Below are 24,017 nucleotides of genomic sequence, written 5' to 3' on the forward strand. Positions count from 1 at the left end.
ATCCCTGAAAAAAATTAAATCTAGAAAGATTAGTGCTGATTTACCAAAATTCTTGTTGTTTTGATTTTTGGCCCTTGTTGAATTTTTTTTGTCCTCCAGTTTGTTGTCTGCTTACATTTGCCTGATGTTTTCTTTTGGAAAAGTTAGATTTTTATTTATTTATTTTGATATATAATCCCCTATAGTCTTGATTTATGTTTGAATTAACTTGTTTCTGTGTTTTTTGCGGTTGTATGTTCATCCTCTTTAAGAGTTTGTATAAACATTTTTTGTACATGTTAAATTTGTCAATAAAGACGGTTTAAAAAATAAAAAATAAAAAAAATGTTCAAAACAAAGTGAGAACCAATGTAAAATAAAGATATCATGTGGAACAGTTTTAGTGATGTGTTCAAATTGTGTAGTTCTCTCTGGAGTTTTAAAAAACACAACTCATGATGTAAACTTTTGTTTGATAACGGTGTAAAATTATTGAGAATTTAGGAATAATTAAGAGTATATCTGGATTTGTTATTTTCTATGTTTTGTATTGCTGATGTTCTGCGTTATATGGAGGAGAGAGCCTTTTACTCTGCTGCCCCACGACTGTGAAATACTCTACCTGACCACCAGAGGGCGCCACAGACTCTGGGCTCCTTTAAACCTTACTCTTAAGTTAAAGTTGTTCTATGCCCATGATTTTAACTCTGCCTGATTTTAGTTGTTGCTTTTATTCCACAGTTGAAGCACTTTGAGAGGTTTAATTACCACATACAGAAAGTCTTGTATCAGGAATAAAAAGACAGAGGCAACATGTTAACACAAGAAACATTTTTAATCATTCACAGAAAATTCTCATCAGAAAACAAGAAATTAGAGGTCTCTCATATATTCATCTTATTATTCAAACTGAAGAGCTCTTAAAAATGTCTGTTAAATAAACAGGAGCGTCTTAAATAAACTCACAATAAATATTTGAATAAAGACATCGAGTAACTCTTCACTTTATAGGCTGTCATTTCCTTTTTTTCATTTTACTGGAAAGAACTATTTAAATTAGTGTGTCAAAGGTTTGATAATAAATTAGCCAATCAGACAAGAGAGAGAGTTCCTATTATCACAATAATAAATCTACAAAATAAACCTCTGCGTGAAAGGATAAAGGAAATGACAGACCTATAAATAATAATAAGGTAAAGCTTTACTTTACGGGTCCTTCATCTTTAAATAATCTCATTATTTACAAAAAGTCTCCAGGAAAGAGTTTGACATTTGGTGCTCAGCAAAAGGAAAATAGACGAAGATATTCTAATTCATTTAAATTATTTCATAGTGCGAACAAAAAGTCTTTCAGTCAGATAACGTGCTGACATTTCAAAACCACAACTAGAGCCTGACCGATTCATTTGCAAGCCGATATTCACATATCCAGTGACTATCGATATCGTCTAAATTTATAGCAGCTATTCGATGTTACTAGAGTTATTCACCAGTCAAATAGCGTTTCATTTGAGTTTCATTGTATGAAACTAGTAGTTCCCTGTCACCAGCAGAGGGCGCTATATGGCTCACAACAAGCATTACCACTCTCCAGTGTCAAGCAGCAATCTGTGGACAATAAATATCGTGTTTGATAACTGCATCTGAGGGAAAACAGAATACATGTGTACATCTATATCTACAGATTGAGGATAGATCTGAAAAAATATCGGCTGATATATCAGTATTGGAGTTTTTTTTAATTTTTTTAAATCGGGATCGGCCCAAAATTCTCATATCGGTCGGGCTCTAATTACGACTGTGTATAAAATCTGTATCAAAATTCCTATTTTTCCTTCAAAATGTGTCACATGACAAAAATCTTTCCAGGAGATGTAATAAGAAATGTCGGACCCATAAAACAAAGAAAAAAGAAGAAAAGCGTTACCGATTGATGTGACAAGACGTAAAGGAACAATCTATCTTTTTTGTGTATTTTTACCCAAACACCCAAAGAATCCCGTCGTCCTGTTTACTAAAGACAAATAAAACTAATTATCCCAAGAATGCTGACTGTTAAACTAATTATTCTCACAGCGAGGTTAAAGTGTCACTCAAAGGATTAGTCTGATGTTCCTTATTTTTACTGTCAAACAGAAACAATGAAAAGAAACCAAAACCAACAAGTCCTGTCACCAGACTGGTACAACCACGCCTTCATCTGTATAGTGGAGATCTGAACATATAGCCAATCTGTCTCTTCCTTCTCTGGACCACAGGGGCTCGTTGTAGATTAAAAACTAATCATTGAGCCCCAGCGCTGCATTAAAGGTCATGTTATGCAAAAACTTCACTATGTTTCCATAGACTGTCTACAAACCCCCCACTGATGAGAAAAGTCCATCCTCTCCATCTTTTCCCCTGCTCCACTTTTCAGAAAATGTGTGCTCCAACAAGCCGTTTGGAGATGTTCCCTTCATGACATCACAAAGGGCAGTAGCCCCTCCCCCAGATGGGTCACACTCCCGCATCTAGGTGTTTGTTCTGCCCTCTGAGTCTGCCTTCTCACACAGAAACAGCCTGTAAACAGAGGGGTTTACAGGCATGATAAATAGTTTTAAGATTTATTTAAAGTTGCTGAAATGGAGAATAATGTCTGACCTTTAAAGACTAATCTGCTCTTACAACCCCCCAGAAATAACCCACTTTTTCCTGTTTTGCTTCAATTTGTAGTTAATCAGCATTTTTTTTAGGTAATAGACAGTGAACTGAGAAAAAGGCACAATAATCAGTTTAAGATGATTAAAACGCCTTTTTTTTTTTAGATGTTTTCACAAACGCACTCCTGAAAGTATCTAGATAAATGCTCCGATCACAGGGAATTAATGTCACCACCACCCACTCCCACTTGCTCAAGGGGTTGTTTTCTGCTGCGTTCTTGAGGGGGGCTGACAGGAGAAGCGATGGGTAAAGTCAGAGTTTTTTTTGCATGTGTGAACGCCCTATTAGTCTCTGTGTAGAAAATAAAAATGTGTTCAGAGTGAAAGAAAAAAAAGATTAAGAACATTTTGCTAGATGCACTAACGAATTGTTGGTTTTGGTTTTTTCCACGAGCTCTGTTAACAATAAGAACAAAAAACAGACTAATGCCAACCTATCCAGCTTTTTCAAACAGAAAGAACCAAACTAAGATAAATATATATTATGTGCCTGTCGACTGAAGAAGAGAAACTCAAACTGAACTTTAAGTTGTTGATGGTTTCTTGTCGCTCTGTGTTTTGTTTTTTTAAGAACTGCACAGAGAACCGGAGTCTGAGCGGAGATAATTAATCTTAATATTCAGAGAACCTTTATTAATTTATTTATTAATCATCCATCTGCTAAATGAAAGACGAGGTGCAGACTGGATGTCTCAGCTGAGGTAGGTGAGGACAGGTGGAGGTGGAGGACAGGTGGTGTCTCTCAGCTGATGTAGGTGAGGATGACAGACTGGATGGGCAGCCTGCAGACGGGACACAGCTTGTTCCTCTTCATCAGCTTCCTCGCGCAGACGTAGCAGGACATGAGGTGCCCGGTCCGGCCATGCACGATGCAGCCGTTCTTAGGCCGGGACTGACAGATGAGACACGGGTCGAGACACGAGTCCGGCAGGCGCCACTCCGCCGAGACGCTGCGGTCCAGATCGGGGACGCCGGGCGGAGGTTGAGTGGGAGTGGAGGGGGACAGCGGGAGAAGCTCCTGGGAGTCGACGGAGGAGCTGGGCTGCGAGTCGGAGCTCCAGAGCTTCTGCTGCGAGGAAGACGAGGAAGGCTGCGAGCACGAGGAGAGGAAATCCTGCGAGTTCGGGGCAGAGGAGGCGGAGTCAGACAAGCACAGGGACAGGATGGTGGGAGTTTTTGCTCTTTTCCCATCTGGGACGTCCACTCCTTCAGGTTCCTCCGCATCAGAACCTTAAAAGAGACACAAAGACGGTTAGAACCAGTGCTTTTGTTTCTACTCCATTTTCATTTCCTTCGTTGTAAATTTCCACCAATAGCACGACGGGAATTAACCTCGAAAGTAATATTCTAAAAAGTGACCCTGCAAGATACAGAGTCTTTTTAAATCACCTGAATATCATCCCTCACACACACACTGAACTGAACTGAAACCTACCCAGTGCTTCTTTGGCAGCTGATTGGTCAGCTGGCTTTAGGGGGAGGGCTTTGGGGCTGAAGCAGGCCGACTTTAATGCGTCTTTAGGGAGCCAGTCTTGCTGCAGAGTCCAGCAGCGGAGACAGTGTCTGGGCAGAGGAGGGTTCAGCTCCTCGCACTCCGCACAGCGCCAGTAATCCTGATAGCAAACACACACACACACACACACACAGAGTTAGACCACCACGAGAAATGTTTTGTTTTCTGTGTTGTGTAAATGTTTGTTGACACTCACAGCCTCGGTGATCTCTGTGTCTTCATCGAAGGAGTCTTCTTCCTCTTCCTCAAAGATGGTGACCTCGTACACCTGCAGACATGTTTGAAGAAGAGATGCACTCATTGCAAGTTCTTCGGTTTCCGATTTCCGATTCTCACCTCGACTGACTGATACCGACTTCTGACCGATACTTTCATGTTTATAAACAAAAACTGACTGTTCAGTAACTGTTAATTACAGATCTGTATAATCCCTTTATTTTTATTCTATTATGTATGGTGGCTGTGTCGTTAGCGGCTGGGGCATGTTAGGTTGTTGTGTGTGTGTGTGTGTGTGTGTGTGTGTGTGTGTGTGTGTGTGAATCTGAGATTGGCACAAAATCTGCTACACTTGTGAGGACCGGCCGGCTCTAAACCGGTCACATGCTGATCTATCGTTGCATCTCTAGTTTGAGTTATTCTAGGTTTGATTTCTCTGTTTACCTGGTCGTCTGCAGACAGAGAAGCGTCATCTTCATTGTAGTCGTCGGAGTCGACGGACTCGACCTCGAACTCCACGCTGAAGTTGTCTGAGTCGGAGTCTGAGGCTGCAACCGTGACCTCTGACCTCGCAGACTAAAAACACAACACACACACAGAGTACAGATTACAAACCTCATACTCTTCACACCTGCAGCAAAAGATCAACGTTTGATACAGACTTCATCGCTGTGATCACATTTCTAACAACGTGTTTATAAAACTCACCGTGCTGTGCGCGTCTGACGATTGGCTGCTGTGTCTGTCCCGCCCGCTCCCGAGTCCACCAATCACACACCAGGACAGGCTCTCGTCAAAGGTCAAGGAGTAGCTGTCGGACCGCCTCCTCTTCCTGCCTCCTTCGTCCTCTTCTTCCTGCGTCTCTTCTGCATCTTCATTGTCCTCTAAACTGTGGGAGGGGCCTGAGGGGCCTGAGGAGACCAAGGGGGGCGGAGTTTAGGTCTCGGTGTTATCACAGATTGTTTGTTACTGCACCTCGATGTGGTGGGAGAGACTCACCGGGATCGCTGCTCCTGCCGCTCCTCCTCCTCCTCCGTCCTCTCCTTCTGTCCGGTGATGAAGAGCGGCTTTCTGAGTCCGCCTCCTGAAAGAACAAACGGAAATTGAGTCTCCCGTTCTGAATGTAGCTCAGGCTGTAGTCCTCCTCGCAGTGGTTGTGGGTTCGAATCCACACACACACGCACGCACACGCACACACACACACGCGCGCGCGCGCACACACACACACACCTCACCTCTGTCCCTCTCTCCGGCTCACTGTTACTTTGGGATTCACTCAAGCTTTGTGAAGACTCTGACAGACAGAAATAAAACATTTAGGAGGATAAAGAGGAAGCTACAAACACAGAGGTTGTTTCTTTTAGCACCACAGTCAGATTTGAAAAAAGAGAAGAGGAAACGGATGAAGAAGCTGAGACGATGTGTACGACATAGAAAGTGAAGTTGAAGACGTTTTGATCTACCTTGACTCTTGACGGCCACCAGATTCTTTGTGATCAACGCGAACAGAACTCTGGAAAATAAAACAAGTTTCAGTTCCACAATACACTAAATATATCCCCCCTCTCTCTCCTCCAAACATTTCCTGTCTCTCTTCAGCGGTCATATCCACTAAAGGCAAAAATTCAGCAACAACCCGAAGCTCACCGTGTTTCTTTAACTGAGAAGCTGTCGACCCCCAACACCTGCCCCAGTGCATCCTGGGAGCAGTGGACGATGTGTTGCTGCTTCTGGTCGTACAGCTGCTTCTGGATGATGTACTGACCGAGGTAGAACATCACCTGCAGGGAGATCAACAACATGATGCATCATGGGAAAAAAAACACAAACAGCAGACTAAACCATGTAGAGGTTTTTTTTTTTTTTTTTAAATTGACGACTTTTTTTAAATGTTTCCTTCTTCATCGGTTTTCAGGAGTTTTCTGCATGTGTGAAAGCTCTAATGCTTAAAGAACTGAATTAAACTGTACAGGAAACTGCATTTTTTCACATTTTCTCAGTTTCTGAAAATCGAATCATTAAAAATATTAGGTGGCCGTGAGAGTCGAAAGACTTGTTGTACCTCCTTCATGGTGAAAACATCTTTAGTCGCTCCTGCAAGCTGCAGCAACGTTTGGAACTCTACCTTTGGTCTGACCTGGAAACACAAACGGGCAGAAAGATGGTCAGACAGACGGTTTGAGTTTTTACACTCCAAACATGTGACAAAAGATAAAGAAGGACATAAAAAAAAACAGACAGAATGCAAAAAAAAACCAACTTGTGGGACACTAAACTATTTAAGTGACAAACGTTTTAAATCCCACTCCCTCTGCATCTGTTCAGCTAGCTTCCTGTCTAGTTTCAGTTTTTTATCACGCTGATGAACAGCCAGTAAAAGAAGTCAGTAAGACGGCGCTCTCACCAGTTTGTTGTCGTCAGCAGTGTTGGTGTTGAGCTCTCTCTCAGCTGACATGTTGAGGCTGATGCTTCCTGGAAACACACACACACACACACACACACACACACACACACACACACACACACTGGATGAGCGTGTATATTTAGCATATAGTTCCACAAAGAAGACCATTTAAAGCACGAGTGGGTTTGCATAAGTTACAGATACAAATGTGCCATTGACGATTATGAGCTGCTGTATTCAGAACGTTTTGCTACTTGAGGTTAAAATCATTTCAATGTTTAGATGCCCACAAAGTTTCTCCCCCCACATTTTGATTCATCAGACTTTAGTTTCTCTAGCTGCCTGATCCAGATCTTTGAATCTGTAACCAAAATCAACAGTACAGGAAATGTAGAAACAAGTTTTGTTTTGTTTTTGAGCTCAGACAGAAGACGAGATGTAGCAGGTGTAGCTGACAACAGATGGACAAAGTGTCAAAAACATCAGAAGAAACCGAACAAAAACCAGACCAACATCAGAACCCAAACATCATCAGAACCCGACACAATAACTCATTATAAGTAACTTCTCAGCAGAGACAGTTACCTGTTACATGAATCCTACACAAAGCAGAATTACAATCGTATTTTTTCAAACATAAAAACCTTAAATGATCCAACATTTAACTTTTCTTAACTCTGAATTGATTTCTAAACTCCTCCTAAAAGCTTCTTACTCTTTAGACAATAAGTCTCCACATTACTCACTCTGTCAGTCTGCCAGTAGAAGCAGGAGAGGAAGCTCAGAGCAGGTTTATTACCGTTGGAACAGCTGCTGATAGGAACTACACTGATAACAGCTGCAACACCGAACCAAAACAGAGAATGCAAAACAGTTGACTGAAAAGACTGAAACAGTCAGAGAGCTGTGGTGAGCTGCAGTGGGGGGGGGGAAACATGTTTCTGAGCATCTTTTACTTTTAACTTGAATAAGAAGAACATCAGATTCCCCACTCTTGGGGAAGTGCATCACGCACTGTCATAGTGTAATTTCCTCTGTAATATGAAGCTCAGGGAAAGTCACAGAGTGTTCTTTCAAACCCCCTACGTGTTGCATTCAGGGACATTTTTCTCCTCAAGGCCGTCTTTGATGAGTTTGGCTGAACGTCTTCTTTCACATCAAGTCAGGACAAAAAGTATGAAGCTTTACAGTTTTCAGTTTTCAGCAGATTAAACCCCCTGAAACCCTCAACGTCTACAACAACCAGGGGCCTAATTAACAGTCATCGTCTTAGTGCACATACTTATTCATTAAAACACATCTAACACTCTCTATCTGAAGTAACATCTTAATCCAAAACAACTCCAGCTGATTCAAAAGTCAGCAGATAAAGTTTTAACACACATAACCAAATTTGAACATATAACCCCCGTCCTATAATCACCCACCCCATCGCCCAACGTACAATAACAATAATTATGCTGCCTTCCATTGTACTCTAAACTCTGGGAAAAAACGACCTCAGACTCTGAAGAAATGCAAAGGAACGGCCATTCAGGTTGGAATTCCAAATCAGAAACTCAGGTAGGATCCATGTAGACCGAGGCGCACGTCACAGCAATATGGCCGTGCACACAGTAACAAGTAAGCAGAATGACCTGTTTGCTATTTTTTTTTAAACTCAGATCGGAGAAACCGACGAGGAATTCTCGACTTTCCGACTTGCAATCGAACGCATCATTAGTCCATAAATCTCTCAACGGTTCAGCTCCAGACTAAAACCCCACCAGGGTCATCAGGTCAACATCAGGTGAAGGTCTGTCCGACTGTGGTCTCTCTCTCAGGATCAAACTACCTGCTGAGAAAAGGTCCATTGACTCCACTTTTACAGCTAAACTCAAAACCTTTCTATCCTCCCAGGCGTACCAATAGTTACTCTGTGTGTGTGTGTGTGTGTGTGTGTGTGAAGTTTATCACTGGTGTCATTGGAAGTATGTTCAGTATTTTGTCGTATTCCTGTGTTTAGATCTGGAAAGTCCTCCAAAATAGCCATGAATTAAAAGCAATAGTTATAGCTTCAACTACTCTTAAGCTCATGTTGTTAATGTGAAGTATCATTGCGTACATGAGGGCTATAAATCAAATTAGAACATTTAATTACAACTATTTTTGGATGTAGTGTTGACTGGATGGCATTGTGTAAAGCTTTCCTTTGCAAAATCCGGTGCACATAATTGATTGGAGGGGACTTAAGTCTGAAAAATGTCTTGTCAAGTCTTATGACATGTAGGATTCTCAACCCTGATAACTTATAAAATGATAAAATGATTTACTGCTTTCCAATATACATGTCAAACTACACATTTTAAACCACACATTTTCACAGAATCACAAACACTGTCAGGTCATAATTTGATTTTAAATCCACCTCCAAGAGTTATTGAGTCCATCCTGATCATGTACAGCTACTAAAAGTGCAAAGAGTGATAAAATAAATGTCTTACCTTTATAAATATATATTTATATGTGGAGTAAACTGTCTCAGCAGTCCATCCTGTGCAAGAAAAAGAAGCAGATAAAGTGCAGTCAGAGTGGAGTGAAGGGAAGCTGCAGCCTCTTATAGACCTGCTCAGACATGTCAGGACTAGACCAGCCTAAAGAGGGCCTGGGTTAGCCTGGCTGGGGCCTATCAGGGCCTAACAGGGCCACTCAGGGCTGAGTCAGCAGCAGACTTGTTTGTTTGTATATTATTCTGTTCACACTGACTGTAACAGCTGATTGAATCACACTCACACTCACACACACACACACACACACACACACACACACACACACAGCTCTGTGTGTAGACATGCCGAGACTAGTCCAGAGTGACTAGTGGCTAAAAAATGAGCTAACCAGGGTTAGGATGACTAACTAACCAGGGGTAAGCATGGTGAGTCATGGAGGGTTTTGAGATGAGGATATTTCCACAGCAGGAATGGAGAAAGATTCTGGACTTTGGGCGGCCCCATAAATTATATTTAGTCCCACCCAAAATTATATTTTATTTGTTGTCTTTTCTAAAACACGGCTTGAAAAAAAGATTCCAGACTAACCAGGAATTATTTTAAGAAATTAAAGAAGCTGTAGTGAAACAAAAGGAGAGAGGAATTTCAGATTGATCCCATCATTTGAGTTTAGGGTCACTGTGTCACTGTGTTTTTAGTGATTTCCTCATGTCGATGTGGGGGGCCGTCGGTGCAGCAGAGGAACTCACTTACAGCAGAGTAACCTGAGGTGAATGTTGTGGTTGTAACCTTGACGACAGCAGGATCAAAGAGCGTGTTTAACACCAGCTGATTGTCAGTAAAACGTGAAATAAACCATTGAGGAAAACAAGATACAAAACAGCCAATTAGTAAAAAAGCGTGAAGAGAAAAAAGGGACGATAAGGCGATGTGGTTATTTCTTAAGTTTAATATCAAAAGTGGGACGGATGTTACGATATCTCACTAACTAATTAAGAGCCCCCTGGAGGCAGAATTTCCATATGTGCGTTTCCTTGGCAACGACAAATATGTTGTGTCTGTCATGGCTGCGACAAGACGCGTCACTTAATTAACAACTGTAAAATGAAGGATTTCTCCGGCTTTAAAAACTGTTGGAAATATTTGAGTCAATTTTTTATTAATTTAGATATTTTGGTGTAGAAATTCTACATATAACACCTCAAATAATAAAATGGTATTGTTTTAGTTACAAGTTGCAGAATTCAGAAAAACCAAACAAAAAAAAAAAAGTACTTTTTTTTTTAAAAGAATTTTACAACTAATAAAATCAACACATTTTTTAAATAACAGTAAAGGGAAAGCTCAAAAGCAGGATGTTTGGAGCCTAATGTTGACGTCAAACTCTTCTTATAATAATCACAGTGACTCAGCAAAAAAAAGGGAACTTTAAAAAAAAAACTTGGTCGAGACATGTCCAGGTTTAACCCCCCGCTGCTCAGCCTGCTCTGACCCTCTGCAGAGTGAATATGTCGGGGCACATTTCTGTGCCTGTACATTAAACGTGACACACACACACACACACACACACACACACACACACACACACACACACACACACACACACACACACACACACACACACACACACACACACACACACACACACACACACACACACACACACACACACACACACACACACACACACACGGTGAGTCAGCTGTTGCTTCTGTGGAAGATTCATCATTGCGTCACTACAAGCGGTTGAAAATATGCCTGGACATGTCCCGCTCTACTCCACACTCTCTCTCTCTCTCTCTCTCTCTCTCTCTCCCGCTCTACTCCACACACTCTCTCTCTCTCTCTCTCTCGCTCTGTACTCCACTCTCTCTCTCTCTCCCGCTCTACTCCACACTCTCTCTCTCTCTCTCTCTCTCTCTCTCCCGCTCTACTCCACACTCTCTCTCTCTCTCTCTCTCTCCCGCTCTACTCCACACTCTCTCTCTCTCTCTCTCTCTCGCTCTGTACTCCACTCTCTCTCTCTCTCTCTCCCGCTCTACTCCACACTCTCTCTCTCTCTCTCTCTCTCCCGCTCTACTCCACACTCTCTCTCTCTCTCTCGCTCTGTACTCCACTCTCTCTCTCTCTCTCTCTCTCTCCCGCTCTACTCCACACTCTCTCTCTCACTCTCTCTCTCTCTCTCTCTCGCTCTGTACTCCTCTCTCTCTCTCTCTCTCTCTCTCTCTAAGTTTCTGTTTCAACAAGGCTGATTAAAGGAAAACTACGGTCCACCTCTCACCATCTCAAGACTTCATCAGTTATAATGTACAAAAGAAGAAGATTAAAGAGCAGAAACTTCAGTACAAACAGCTGGCGGGCTTAAAAAAAATAAGTAAAATTTAAATTTCACCTCACTTTCATAATATTTATGCTCCTTCAATTTTGCCTTATGCTTTTATGCGGCAGCCTTATATATCTCTTATTGTTAAAGATTAATTGTAAAGCTGTTATAAACACTTTCAACACGAGTAAGCGTGCTTAAACACAGTTTACAAACCTGAAGTTATATTTTTATATCATTAACAAATCACCCTCCTTGCAAAGATTTAAAACTACATATTTTCAACATATGTACCCTCTCTTTAAAATCTAAACCTCCACCAAAAGAGAAAAATTCAACACAAAAATATGTATTAATGTATTTAATAATTGTCATTTTTATCCTCCCAGATAGCTAAAACCTCCTGTTTTTATTTTTTTTCCTGTATTTTAATATTAATATTTGTTGCACATTCATGTTATTTCTATTTTTTATTTCATGCATTTTGTGATATTTTAATGTTATTTAGGTAAAGGCCTCTTCCTGCACTGAATATTGTCGATTTCATTATTTGTGCAAATAAATATATATTTATTAATTATTTAATCGAATAAATGACACTTTTTTTTTACTTATTTAATTGAATTTTGAGTTAATATAAATGGTAAAAAAAAATTAAAAAAATTAAAGATTCCAAAAAGTTAAATAAGTTACCACGCTAACTTTAACCATAACATCACACTTGAGCAGAAATGATCTCACCTGAATAAAATTAATGTTTAAGACGACTTAACAAACAAAATGAAGAAGCCATGAAGTCAACTTTCTGCACTACTTTATAAAACGTTTTGCTAGTTTGCGAACAGCGGCCGCGTCGCAGCGCCACTCTCCGTCAACTCAACCAGGAAAACACGAGGCTCTGCGGCCTGCTAGCATAATGCTAACCCACCTGCCAACGTGTGCGTCTGTTATTGTTACAGCACCAATTCCTGGTTATAATACAATATGAGAATTTATAACCTACCTGTCAGGTATTCTTAAATAAATATTATCCCGGTGTAATGTTTAATCCGCCAGTTCGCCCGGTAGTTTAACTACTGGCATTATTTAGCTTCCAGTCCAGTCGATATGTTTACGGTTGTTGCTTCATTCGAGTGTTCGTGGTGCGGGCGCCCCTGGTGGCCAAACACTGACACTGCAACCACACTTATTAATATATTCATAATAATTATTCATTTTCGTTGTTTGTGCTTTAATCTAATAAAGAAATACAAATCTCCCGTTAATGTTTTATTTTCTCTAATTGCTCTTACATGTGTTATTATTTGTATGTTCTCATTTAGTAATGCTTTATAATTTATTTACCTATTTACCTTTTTTTATTTGTTTCTCTCTTTTAGTTGCTTACATCATCTTAAATCTTAGTTTCTCTCAGTCTCAACTCTTGTTGTTTTTTGTTGTTGTGGTTAATTTGGTGTTGTTTATATTCTGCTGTCGGGCTTCAGTCTGAAACTTTCCCCATCACATTGCAGCCCTACACTAAACTACCCACAAATATTTACACGTTTTCATTTATTAATGTATTAGAAATCTCAATTCCTTTAACTTATTTTTCCCCTATCTAATCCACTGTAGCAGCATGAAGTGATATTTATTTGCCTGAGAAATCCATTTAGTAATCAAAACAAACATCTACTTACCTACTACAAAATATCACTCTTTAAAATATTTCACTGCATACGAGGGGGAAAATCAAATCGGCTGATTGGCAACAACGAAAGCTCTGCAGTGAATTTAGTTTAAGGACAAGTTTGAAATGAACGAACACCAAAAGAGTACAGGAAAAACTAACTTTTATTTTGCATTAAAGACACAATAAGAAAAGGAAAAGAGCACAAAGATTCAAACACTGCTCTGTGAGTGTGTGAGTGTATGTGTGTGTGTGTGTGTGGTTATTCTTGTGTTCAGGGCTGTAACTCGTAGCCCAGAGGGTCGAGACCTCGGTCCAACAGAGCGAGCGACGACTCCCTCAACTTCTGCAGAAACCTCCTCAGCTCCTCTTTAGAGAAAACCTGAAGTTTGGGGACGGAAAGATGAAACAGATCAAGACCTGATCATGATCGAAGAACTCTCAGACCATAAACTTTTATCAAAGAGGAAAACCTCGAAGAACAGGGTCCCTTTTTATTAAACTGCTAACACTAAAAAGTCTGGAAGAATTCAAGTTAAAAATATTTTTTTTTGTCTCTGTTTTGGTTACCTGATAGAGTCGGTGCTGGTCGGATGAGATGATGTCAGCGAGCCGCAGCGCCTCCTGGTGTCTGGAGGAGTTCTGCAGCACGCTGAGCAGCAAAAAACTGAGGCGAGGCAGACACAGAGATCTTAATGACGCCATCTGGTGGCTGCGCTCTGAATCCGGCTCTGAGTCCTAAAAAACAAAACAATAAAGGAACACCCAACAGTTTTAAACCACTTGAATTCACCAATTATTTCTTTAAAAAAAATCATGTTAGTGACAGTTTTCCATCCTTAGAGGAATCATCCATTTGTTGTATGTACAGCCGGGAACTAGTCTGCAGAGTATGAGATGTTATTGCTTGTGCTCACTTGTTTAGTCTGCTCTAACACCTCTCCTTGACTCACTCTCTCTCCTCACGTTCACTCTTTTAGTTTGTTAGCAAGAGTTTTTTTAAAGTCAGGAAATCAAAAACAATGCCAAACTTCACATTTAACATCTAACCCTTGTCCTTAGTTTCTAGTTCCATCAGTTGAGCTCTAGAAAAAGTTCCTGCAGTGAAAACAAAGGCGTTACCTGTCTGTTGTCGATCATCCATCCCCCGTCTACAAACAGCAGCACGTTGTAGATCCTCTCTTTCACGTCTTCGGTCAGAGCGTCGCGACGACACGACCATGCAGAGAGTGAGGCCTGACACACAAACGAGGAGTTTACAGGGTTGTATTCAAATGATTACTGAAGTACTCTCACAACTTCCTCCACTGTGCCTACCTGGTACTCCTTCTCTCTCATCTCGTTGGCTACTCTCTCTGTGAATTTGGCCTCAGGGGCTGGCGCTGGTTTCTGGGGTGCAGAGCTGCTGTGGCTGAACCACTCAGTGAACGCCTCATGAGCTTCCTGTGAAACAGTTAGTGAAGGATATGTAACCCTTGTGCCCTCCTTGACTCTGATAAAGCATAACAAGGCATTACAGAGTCAATCAATCAAATTATTGAAGAAAAAAAAGCATGATTAGAAAAAAGAGGGACATACCAGGTAGGCTCTGATACACAGGTGTTCTCGGATGGCGTTCTCGTCCTCCGCAGGTGGGGGCGTGGGCTGACCGACACCTGACCACTGGCAGTAAATCTCCTTCATTGAATCCTCTGGAACTTTAGAGAACACCACCTTGGATGCGTCGTGTTTCTGCAAAGCTGAGAAACAAACAAACAGACAGACAGAAAGGTCGTAAGAGGGACGCCATGCATCAAAAAACATAAAAAAACAGAAGCAGGACATGCAAGGCAAAGATTACGGGACAGCTGCAGACGGCCAAATGTGTCTGTTTGCTCATTTTCAGTCGCCCAAATAATTGTTTTGGCACACTTTTTTTCTATTTTACCGAATCAACTGGCAGTCTTTTCTACACGTTTGATTCTGAAGATATGTTCTGCATTTTCAACATAATTTAAAAAAACAGTTAAGAGCTGAGAGAGAGGGGAGGGTGACATGCAGCAAAGGGCCATGGTTGGATTCGAACCCACGGCTGCTGCGACAAGGACTATAGCCTACCATCAGCGCCCCAAGAAACCCTAAACTTTTTAAATAATAAAGTAAGACACAAAAAAAGGGGGGGTACCAAGAAACTTCCTCATGATGGCGTTGGACTGTTTCAGGGCCTCGGCTCGATGGGCGGGGTCAAAGAGCAGCCAATCGATAACATCAATCTTCCTTAGGTCCTCCTATCAGAGCAGAGAATCACAACAACGTCACATACTGGTAGTTCTATTAACTAATACAACAAAGTATCAAACAACGCTGCTTTTATACTAAGCCTTAGAAAATCTTCTGTAATTGTTTTCAAAGGTTTTAATATTAAAGATAAAAAATGATACCAAACAGCGCTTTGTTTCGACTCTGTACCTTTGTAGTCGCCGTCTCCAGAGTCTGGCTGTGATGAGTAAACTCTGTTTCATCGCTCTCCCTCACTGTCTCCACCACCAGCTTGGTAATCGCAGCAACATCCAGACCTGCACAAGTAAAAACAAACACCCATCATCCTCTCAGTAAATATGTTTGTTGCAGAACAGGCCGGATGTAGTCTTCAGTGTTTTTCCTTCTCACCTGCATCGGTAGCGAGCTGCAGGCAGCGGGGGCGGAGCTCGGGCTGGTTCACTGTCTCCAGGAAGGCAGCGTACTGAGCGGTGGCAAGCTCGGGAGGTAGCTGGCTAACGTAGCTCGCCACAAGTTCGGTCTGCTGATCCCGAATCAGAAGGGAGATGTACGCCTTCAGCACATCCATACACACCTCCTCCTTTGAGTGAAAAAAAAAAAAAGATAGGTGATTGTAAACATTTATCTCGAAGGACACGGCTCAAAACTTTGATTTACTATAAAAACCTGATGTGTTAGTAGGTGTTACAGGGTTCAGGTGTTTGGAGAGGCATCATAAAGGCTTTCTACGGTTTCAGAGTAATCGACCTGATTGGTCCCAGCATTTAGACATATTATATTTCGTCTCCCCACCCCCCCCCCCCCCATTACAAAAAGAGTTCCCCAGGGTTCTGTCCTTGGACCACCCTTGTTTAATATTTTAATTCACCCTGGTGTAATAAATGTGATTTATTTTGTCTACTTTACCTTCAGCGCCAAACCCAGAGAGCGGAAAAACAGCAAGAGGTGAGTCATGAAACGCAGAAGGTGTGAAGGGAGGGGCTTAGAGGCCGTCAGCCAATCAGCAAACTCGTCCGTTAGACCTGAGAGACACACACAAAGAGAAGGGACAAGTTTACGGCATTGCCGTCTTTTGGAAGGATGGAAAATCATCTTTAAACAAGGGTTTGATTTTAATTATCATATAAATAAACAAATTTGGATTATCAGGGGTCAAAGGTGAAGATACGAGAGAGAGGTGTCTTACTGTCCAGGTCTCCAAGGATGACAAACTTCTGGATGACGTGGTAATGCTCTTTTGTCTCCTCCAACACCCTCTGCATACACACAGAAACAGAATCTGGTGTTATTGTCATCATCGTCATGACTTCAATATCCACCAATCACATTCAGACAGTGTGTGAGTTTTACCTTTAACTCTGAGGCTTGGAGTTCCTCAAACACCTTTTCCATGGTCCAGCTGAGGAGAGAGGGATATCATCAGGGATTTTTTGTATATCCAGGCTCGTCAGTAAATTAATAATAATGATACAATCCAAATTGATGCTGTTTATAAGGTGTCGTACTTGGCCTCCAGGTATACTTGGGGCAGTGTCTCCACTTCCTGGTGGGCCATACCCGACGACATCAGATCTTTTTCCACCAGTGAGTCCACCATCACTCTGAAGTGCGCCCACACGCAGTCCTCCCATGATTCACACACGGCTAGAAGCTGACACACACAAACACACACAAACTGTTGTTATTCTGTTGACTTTTTGGTCCTAAGTTTGTCAAAGGTGTGCGATTGTGTCCCGACGATCACATCAACAAATTCACATGAAAAAAAAATGAACCAAAAACACTTTTCATTACCGGTTTGAGGTTTCCACTCAGGCTGGCATAGATCGCTCTCTCATATCTGTTTAACTGCTCCTATAAACAAAACAACAACAAAAGCAAGTTATCGTAAGTCAGTCGTAAGAAAAGAAGTGTTTTCATGACGGGAACAGGATTGAGTTTTTTTCTGGGAGTGCTTTTACCTCTTCAGCCATTCTCCAGCAGCAGGCTTTCCAGATTCCTCTTTGAGGGTTTCCTTCCACAGGCTGCAGCTCGAGGCTGCCTGAGTTCATGTTTGGATCGTGGTAGAGTTTCCACCCTTCCAGAGTTGCTGCTCTCCAAGCCTGACCACAGCGCTTACACAGCCTCTGAGCCTGCACACACACACACACACACACACACACACTTAAGTTTACCCAAATGATATAAAACACATCTTTTAACTGCAGCACTCCTCAAACAAATGTCTTTCCCCTTGGTTTGCCCCTCTCTCTCTCTGTTCATCTCAGTGTCTCTCTACCTCCTCGGTCATCCCGGCTCTGATGAGTGAGAACAGGTTTTTCAGCAGTCGAGCGTCGTCCTCTCTGTCCAGGTCAGCCAGGGGGCGCTGCTGCCGGAGAGGAGCGTCTGGGTCCTAAAACACACAAACAAACACTTTATATACACTGCATGCCTGAACTACACTGGGGATGAGGATACGTCAGTTGCCATGGAAACAAGCCTCACCAGCTCAGTGACCAGAGGAACGGTGAAGGCAGACCCGCTCTTCCTCCTCAGCTTCAGCGCGTGGAGGGTGTTTTCCCTGACACACACACACACACACACACACACACACACACACACACACACGTTAACACACTTTGCTGCTGCAGGCGTGTTACATAAAAACAGACACCGTCAAGTTTCAGAACTCACCAGCAGACGTTTTTGGCGTAGTATTCGATGTTATCTGAAAAATCTCCAATCTGATCTTTGGCGATGCTCTCCAGCCAATCGACGACCAGCTGCAACACAGTAACCAGGAAGTGAACTACAAGCAAGGAGACACACAAAATAAACACCTCACTCAGACATTTGATGTTTCTTACCTGACTCTGTCTTATAACGGAGTCCCGCTGAAAAAGCTGCTCCACCACGACCTTCTCACTCTCACTTGGAACCTGCAAAAACCCGACACAGTAAGAGACTCGAGGGTGAACGAGGCCGAGCATTTTAAACATAAAGAGCCACATATTTATTTCAGGGGTACAAGACCAAAAACAGAACTAAAAGAGAAAGTCTAAACATGACTCAGATTAAAGACACAACTCTAAATATTGCTCCATGAGAGCTGGATGTTTGCTAACAAGTTAAATCAAACGTTGTGCTCGTCTCTGCTGACCTCAAGTAGCAAAATAAATCCATTAAATTCTTGCAAGTTGAAGAGTGTGTGTGGATAAACTTTTCTTACCACCATGTCTGTCATCATATCATCCTCCATCGCCAACTGCACTCGATCCCTGCAGGAACACAGCAGGTTGTCATTGATAGATAACTAAGACAAACAGACAGTAACAGGGACAGACTGTGGTCCTGAAATCAGACAGGTACCTGTACAAGGAGGTGATGAGTCTCCAGGAGCAGTTCTCCTGCTGCAGCAGCCAGCGGACTCCTGCTGTTTTACTGTTCTGCCCCGCTCTCAGGACCACAGACTGAAGCACGTCCACCTTAGAAACCGTGATGGGGGAGAAAGTGAGCGATCAAACTGAGGAGTGAGCTGAAGAGATGTTTGATTTATAGGTTGTATTTAACTTCCTGTTATCAGGTTTTGAACGTGCTCGTTAGAGGTTCTGGCCTACCTTGTCCTGGCAAAGATTCTGGTAATCCTCAAGCAGCTCGAAGACGCCAGACGAAGAGTGTTTCAGAAAGGAACTGAGGAACTCTGGGAAAAGACTGGCAGCCGCTAAAATAATGAAAAAGGTCAAAAGTAAACATTCGAACTAACCACTAAAGATGCAATAGAGTGAGTCGGCGTGATTTTTTGTTGAACTCACCGGCCTCGCCTGGATCGTCCTCCTTCAGCAGCGCCGAGCTCAGGTTGGCGATGTCATCCGTGAAGAAGCTGGTGTTCTCCAGTCCAGAGACGGGGGACGTGTACATGCTGTTGGTCCAATCACTGTCGTCCAAATTCTACATATACACACACAGACACAGACACACACACACAGACACACACACACACACACACACACACACCATCATTTCAATGCATTACTTGTAGTTTGGGTGATATTCTTTGTAAATGAAACTGAAAAAAATGGAGCAGAAATGATGTCAGATGATCAGATATCATACATTCTTTGGACTTCCTAATGTGTGTGTTTTTGTCTCACCATACTGCTGAGTGCCGTCCTGGGTGTGTGCGTGTATCGAGGCGTTCGTCCTCCTGGAGCCAAAATGGAGGACATATCTGGAACCCTGGGAGTTACTGAGAGAAAGTGAGAAGAAGAGTGAGGCTTTAATAAAATACGGTGTGTTTAATATCCGCTGAGCTGAAAGATTAGCATCTTTATTTAAGTGTGTGTGTGTGTGTGTGTGTGTGTGTGTGTGTGTGTGTGTGTGTGTGTGTGTGTGTGTGTGTGTGTGTGTCATACCAGCCTGTCTGTACAGTGAAGCAGGAGTGTTCCTGAGCAGGGAGCGGGCTGGTGTCACTGTGGACATGACGGGGCTGCCGCTGCCGGGGGAAGGAACTGATCCAAACAGTCAGGAAAACAACAACACTGACATCTCTTACAATGTCTTCACACCTCGATTAACCCCATAAATAACTGTACTCAAGATCTTTTCACACTGAGTCAGGTTTTTTTTCTGGATCTGTAATCCGTAGATAAAATGTTACGACCAGAGGCCTTGCACAATGAAGAGGATTTTTGTGGTTCTTTCACTCCTTGGAAAACAAAAAACAAAAAGGAAACACGGGGTCCCTCCACTCCTGGAAACAAGACAAACCAAGGAGAGTTTCACCGGTTGATTAAGGAGGAGAGGAATCATACAGATCTCTTCCAGGTGTATTTTTAGGATGTCAGTGGTCCAGTTTGAGACGCTGCTGGCTTAACTAGCAGAATCTCCATTTCTGCAAAGCAATCGAGCAGTATGTTTGAGGTAGGGACACTAAAGACACAAATTCAACTGCGGAAAAACAGAAAAGTTTTGGAGTCAGTGTGCAAACATGAGATCCATTTCTTTTTAATAATTTGTCAATTTCAGACGGGGAAAAAAAGAGACACTTTGTGCAAAGGCCTTATGTTGATGATATCATCATGTTATGCATAAACACTGTCCCCGCTGAAGGATACAGGCCACCTTCTTCCTCCTCCTGCGGGCAGCGACCGTCACCTCATCATCTCGGACGACCGGAGACGGCAGCTCACTCTGCCCCCTTCAAGAAAAAGATTTAAAAAAACACTTTCTGAGAATATTCTTCAAAGACAGATCAGTTTAAAAGTTCAACGTGCACATCGTTTGTTCAATCTTGTTTTTTTCTTTCATGTTAACTTTGCTTTCTGATGTTTCTCAGCTTGACTTTAAGGAAACTGGAAACTGTCTCAGGCTCTTATATCTTCATATTGACTGTGTTGTTGTCAGTCATGTTTCAGGATTCAGATTAAAGCTTCTGTGCTCAGCTGTGGATGTTTGAGTGATTGATTGATTCAATTTATTTCAGACATATCAAATAAAATCAAACATCAAAAATACAAAACAAAATGAAAAGCACGCAAATACAATAAACAAAAAACAATGTTCAAATTATTTCACAAAAAAAGAAAAAGCAAAGAAAATTACATATATTCAACTGATATAATTATACTTAATAATAGAAGTATAAAACTTATTTAATCCTTTTCCACAGCTCAATAATTAATATTTATTCAATTAAATTAACTTCCTTTGTTCCTTATAATCTCTCTATATATACAATCTATCTATATTACTATATTTATGATACTATATTTGATATTTACAATCCAATGATTTTCCATACATATATACAATTTGATATACTATGATCTTTTTATAATTTATATATTTATACAATCCATATATCTATATATACATATCTACTTGTACAATTTGATGTACGATATTTACATTTTATATATTTATACAATCCTTATATCTTTACAGTTTGGTCCAGTATGTTTACAATTTTACATTTAATACAATCTATTATATATATATATATATATATATATATATATATATATATATATATATATATATATATATATATATATATATATATATATATAGGCTACTGGATATAGGCTACTATATGTACAATGTGAAAGTGTTTGGTTTTCGTAGCTGGATGTTTGACAACTATCTGAAAGTCTTTAATATAAACAATAAAAACACTTTTAAAACATTTGAAATCTCAGTTTTGCAGCTTCACAACATGAACATCTGATTTCATCATCAGTCTGTTTCAGGCTAATACCTTTAAGAAATGTCCACTTTGTTATATTTAGGATGAATTACTAACTCTGAATAATCATATACACTAAAGTATATAATATAGTATATAATATATAATCATGTTAAACTTCAGGTGAGCTAACAGCTTAGCATCAGCTCTGATTATAAACAGTTAGCATCCTGCAGCTAACACAGAACTCAACATGATCAAAGAGCTAGCCGGCTAATAAACCAGATAATGGTTCACACACAGCACTAAACAGAAAGGTGTGTTTAACTTTAAACTGATAAATATATTAAAGTATTTACCAGTCCATGGTAGCAAGCTGTCAATTCCCGCTTCACGAGGCTTGACTACTTTCTTCTTCGTGTGTTTTCCACTTTCTTCTTCTTCTTCTTCGTCTTCTTTGAGCTTTCCGGCAGACAAGATGCATCCAAGGCGTGATGCTGCCCTCCACAGGTCATTTAGGATAGGAGGATAGGATAATACTTTATTGATCCCCAGAGGGGAAATTCGGGCTTTGCAGCAGCACAGACAAGAAAGCTCAAAATACAAAATACACATGAAACAGAATAGATAAGATAAATAAAGATAAAAACAGGGATATATACATATTGTAGTACAAAATGAAAGAGGAAGTTCATTTACAACTTTTTTACAACTAATTTACAACTAGTGTGGAAACCTGTGTTTTTAAAAGGTGCTATATAAATAAAGTTAGTATTATTATTATTATTATTATTATTATTATAAATAGGAATTTGAGGAAAACAAATAGGCTACTTTATTTAGAAATATATATTTTACTTTCTTGTTTATTTGACTGTTATTTCATAATGTAGCCTATATGTCATTCCCAATTTTTACTCTATAATAAACATATCAGCTCATGCATTTGAGTTTATTAGATGTAGGCTATATGTTTTTGTACGACAGAGGATTAGGGCCACGTAATTTTTTTTAATTTGTTTTAAATTTCGAGATTAAAGTCGCACATTTGCGAAATGAAAGTCGTAAATTTTATGACTTTTTTCTCGTAAATTTACGACTTTAATCTAGAATTTTTTTATTATTATTTTTTTTTAACGTGGCCCTTATCTATGAGGGACAAAAAATGACTAAAGTATAAATAAATAAATAAATGAATAAATAAATAAATGTTGGGAGAAGTGCATACAATAAATGTATAAATAAATAAATAATTAAATAAATGCATAAATAAATATATAAATAAAAATATTTAGATAAATAAATGCAACAATTCATATAAAAATTAATATATAAATAAATATATTCATGCATTTCGGTGTCCATGTTGTACAAGGAAAAGTAAATATGTTAATTATGTGGGCCGTCCTAACATTACTGAGTAGGATTGGTCAATTTTGAAAAACAGACAGAAGCAAATTTACATATTTACTTTTCCTCTTACAACCTGGACACAGAAATAAATAGATGTGTAAATGTAAAAATATGGAAATAAATTATTAACTCAATTAATGTGGAAATGTATGCATTAATACATATATAACTGTAGAAATACGCTAATAAATGAATAAATACATGTAAAAATATATAAATAGCCTTTTTCATTAACAAAGTGTATTTATTATTTATTCATTGATGTATTGTTTTTTAACATTTATATATTTATTTATATATTTATTGATGCATTTATTTGATTATTTATTTATTTATACATTATTATATGCATTTCTCCCAACATTTATTTATTTATATTCATTATTTATACTCATTCACTCAGTCATTTTTTGTCCCTCATACTAACCCTCCGTCGTAGTTTTTGTAACTGAACTTTGTTACAAATAAAGTAAAAGAAAGAAAAACTTAATCAACTCGCCTCCTCTTCATTATACCTCCAGTCCACTTGTTGACGCTGTTTCTCAACACAAGCACGTTAAACTGTGTGAATGAGAGGAAACAGGAACATACACAGAGAGGCTTTGAAGCACAAATCACGGCTCTGCTCTTTCCAGCAGGAGTGCAGGGAAGACATTCCTCCAGAGCTGCAGCGGGGATTACTTTCTGCAAAGGCCGGGACTGGAGCTCTATCTGCCGGGGAGTGACGAACACACAGCCCGGGGGTGTTTGGTTGTCTGGAGCGAGACAGGCAGAGAGAGAGAGGCAGGGAGACAGGTGGGGGAGATGGAGTTAAACCCAGGTAAACTTTTCTTATTGCGTGGCAGAATGACAGACAGGCAGTCAGACAGGCAGGCAGTCAGACAGACAGA

The 24,017-nt window shown here is 40.4% G+C and overlaps 3 protein-coding genes across 4 annotated transcripts in view; 1 reads left to right on the forward strand and 2 right to left on the reverse strand.

Moving 5' to 3' along the window:
* Positions 1 to 795: 795 nt before the first annotated feature.
* mdm2 (MDM2 proto-oncogene) lies at positions 796 to 12,764 on the reverse strand. Of its 2 annotated transcripts, XM_020657302.3 has the most exons (13): positions 12,627 to 12,764; positions 9,295 to 9,344; positions 6,812 to 6,879; positions 6,470 to 6,544; positions 6,055 to 6,188; positions 5,871 to 5,920; positions 5,643 to 5,701; positions 5,407 to 5,491; positions 5,116 to 5,318; positions 4,852 to 4,983; positions 4,388 to 4,459; positions 4,114 to 4,291; positions 796 to 3,908 (listed from the first exon to the last, which is right to left on the reverse strand). In XM_020657302.3, exons 3-13 carry the CDS (start codon positions 6,860 to 6,862, stop codon positions 3,421 to 3,423), a joined length of 1,527 nt encoding a protein of 508 aa, XP_020512958.1. In that variant the 5' UTR covers positions 6,863 to 6,879; positions 9,295 to 9,344; positions 12,627 to 12,764; the 3' UTR covers positions 796 to 3,420. The 2 variants fall into 2 exon arrangements, with proteins under 2 accessions (XP_020512958.1, XP_020512959.1); XM_020657303.3 differs by lacking the exons at positions 9,295 to 9,344; positions 12,627 to 12,764 and adding an exon at positions 7,558 to 8,225.
* Positions 12,765 to 13,438: 674 nt separating this feature from the next.
* nup107 (nucleoporin 107) lies at positions 13,439 to 22,224 on the reverse strand. The gene is made up of 26 exons (XM_020657306.3): positions 22,074 to 22,224; positions 20,645 to 20,727; positions 19,943 to 20,038; positions 19,682 to 19,776; positions 19,343 to 19,478; positions 19,148 to 19,251; positions 18,900 to 19,015; positions 18,760 to 18,808; positions 18,398 to 18,469; positions 18,225 to 18,313; positions 18,036 to 18,111; positions 17,830 to 17,943; positions 17,513 to 17,683; positions 17,346 to 17,405; positions 17,057 to 17,202; positions 16,902 to 16,950; positions 16,738 to 16,807; positions 16,458 to 16,573; positions 15,942 to 16,131; positions 15,741 to 15,847; positions 15,457 to 15,559; positions 14,871 to 15,031; positions 14,610 to 14,735; positions 14,415 to 14,528; positions 13,863 to 14,030; positions 13,439 to 13,674 (listed from the first exon to the last, which is right to left on the reverse strand). Exons 1-26 carry the CDS (start codon positions 22,079 to 22,081, stop codon positions 13,567 to 13,569), a joined length of 2,727 nt encoding a protein of 908 aa, XP_020512962.2. The 5' UTR covers positions 22,082 to 22,224; the 3' UTR covers positions 13,439 to 13,566.
* Positions 22,225 to 23,716: 1,492 nt separating this feature from the next.
* Positions 23,717 to 24,017, forward strand: part of slc35e3 (solute carrier family 35 member E3) — a 6,690-nt gene continuing 6,389 nt past the window's right edge. The window contains exon 1 of the mRNA XM_020657304.3: positions 23,717 to 23,947. The gene's annotated coding sequence lies outside the window, so the exon portion shown is untranslated. The remainder of the gene's footprint in view (positions 23,948 to 24,017) is intronic.

This window comes from Labrus bergylta, chromosome 23, assembly GCF_963930695.1.
Source record: "Labrus bergylta chromosome 23, fLabBer1.1, whole genome shotgun sequence".
In the NCBI taxonomy this organism is placed as follows: Eukaryota; Metazoa; Chordata; class Actinopteri; order Labriformes; family Labridae; genus Labrus; species Labrus bergylta.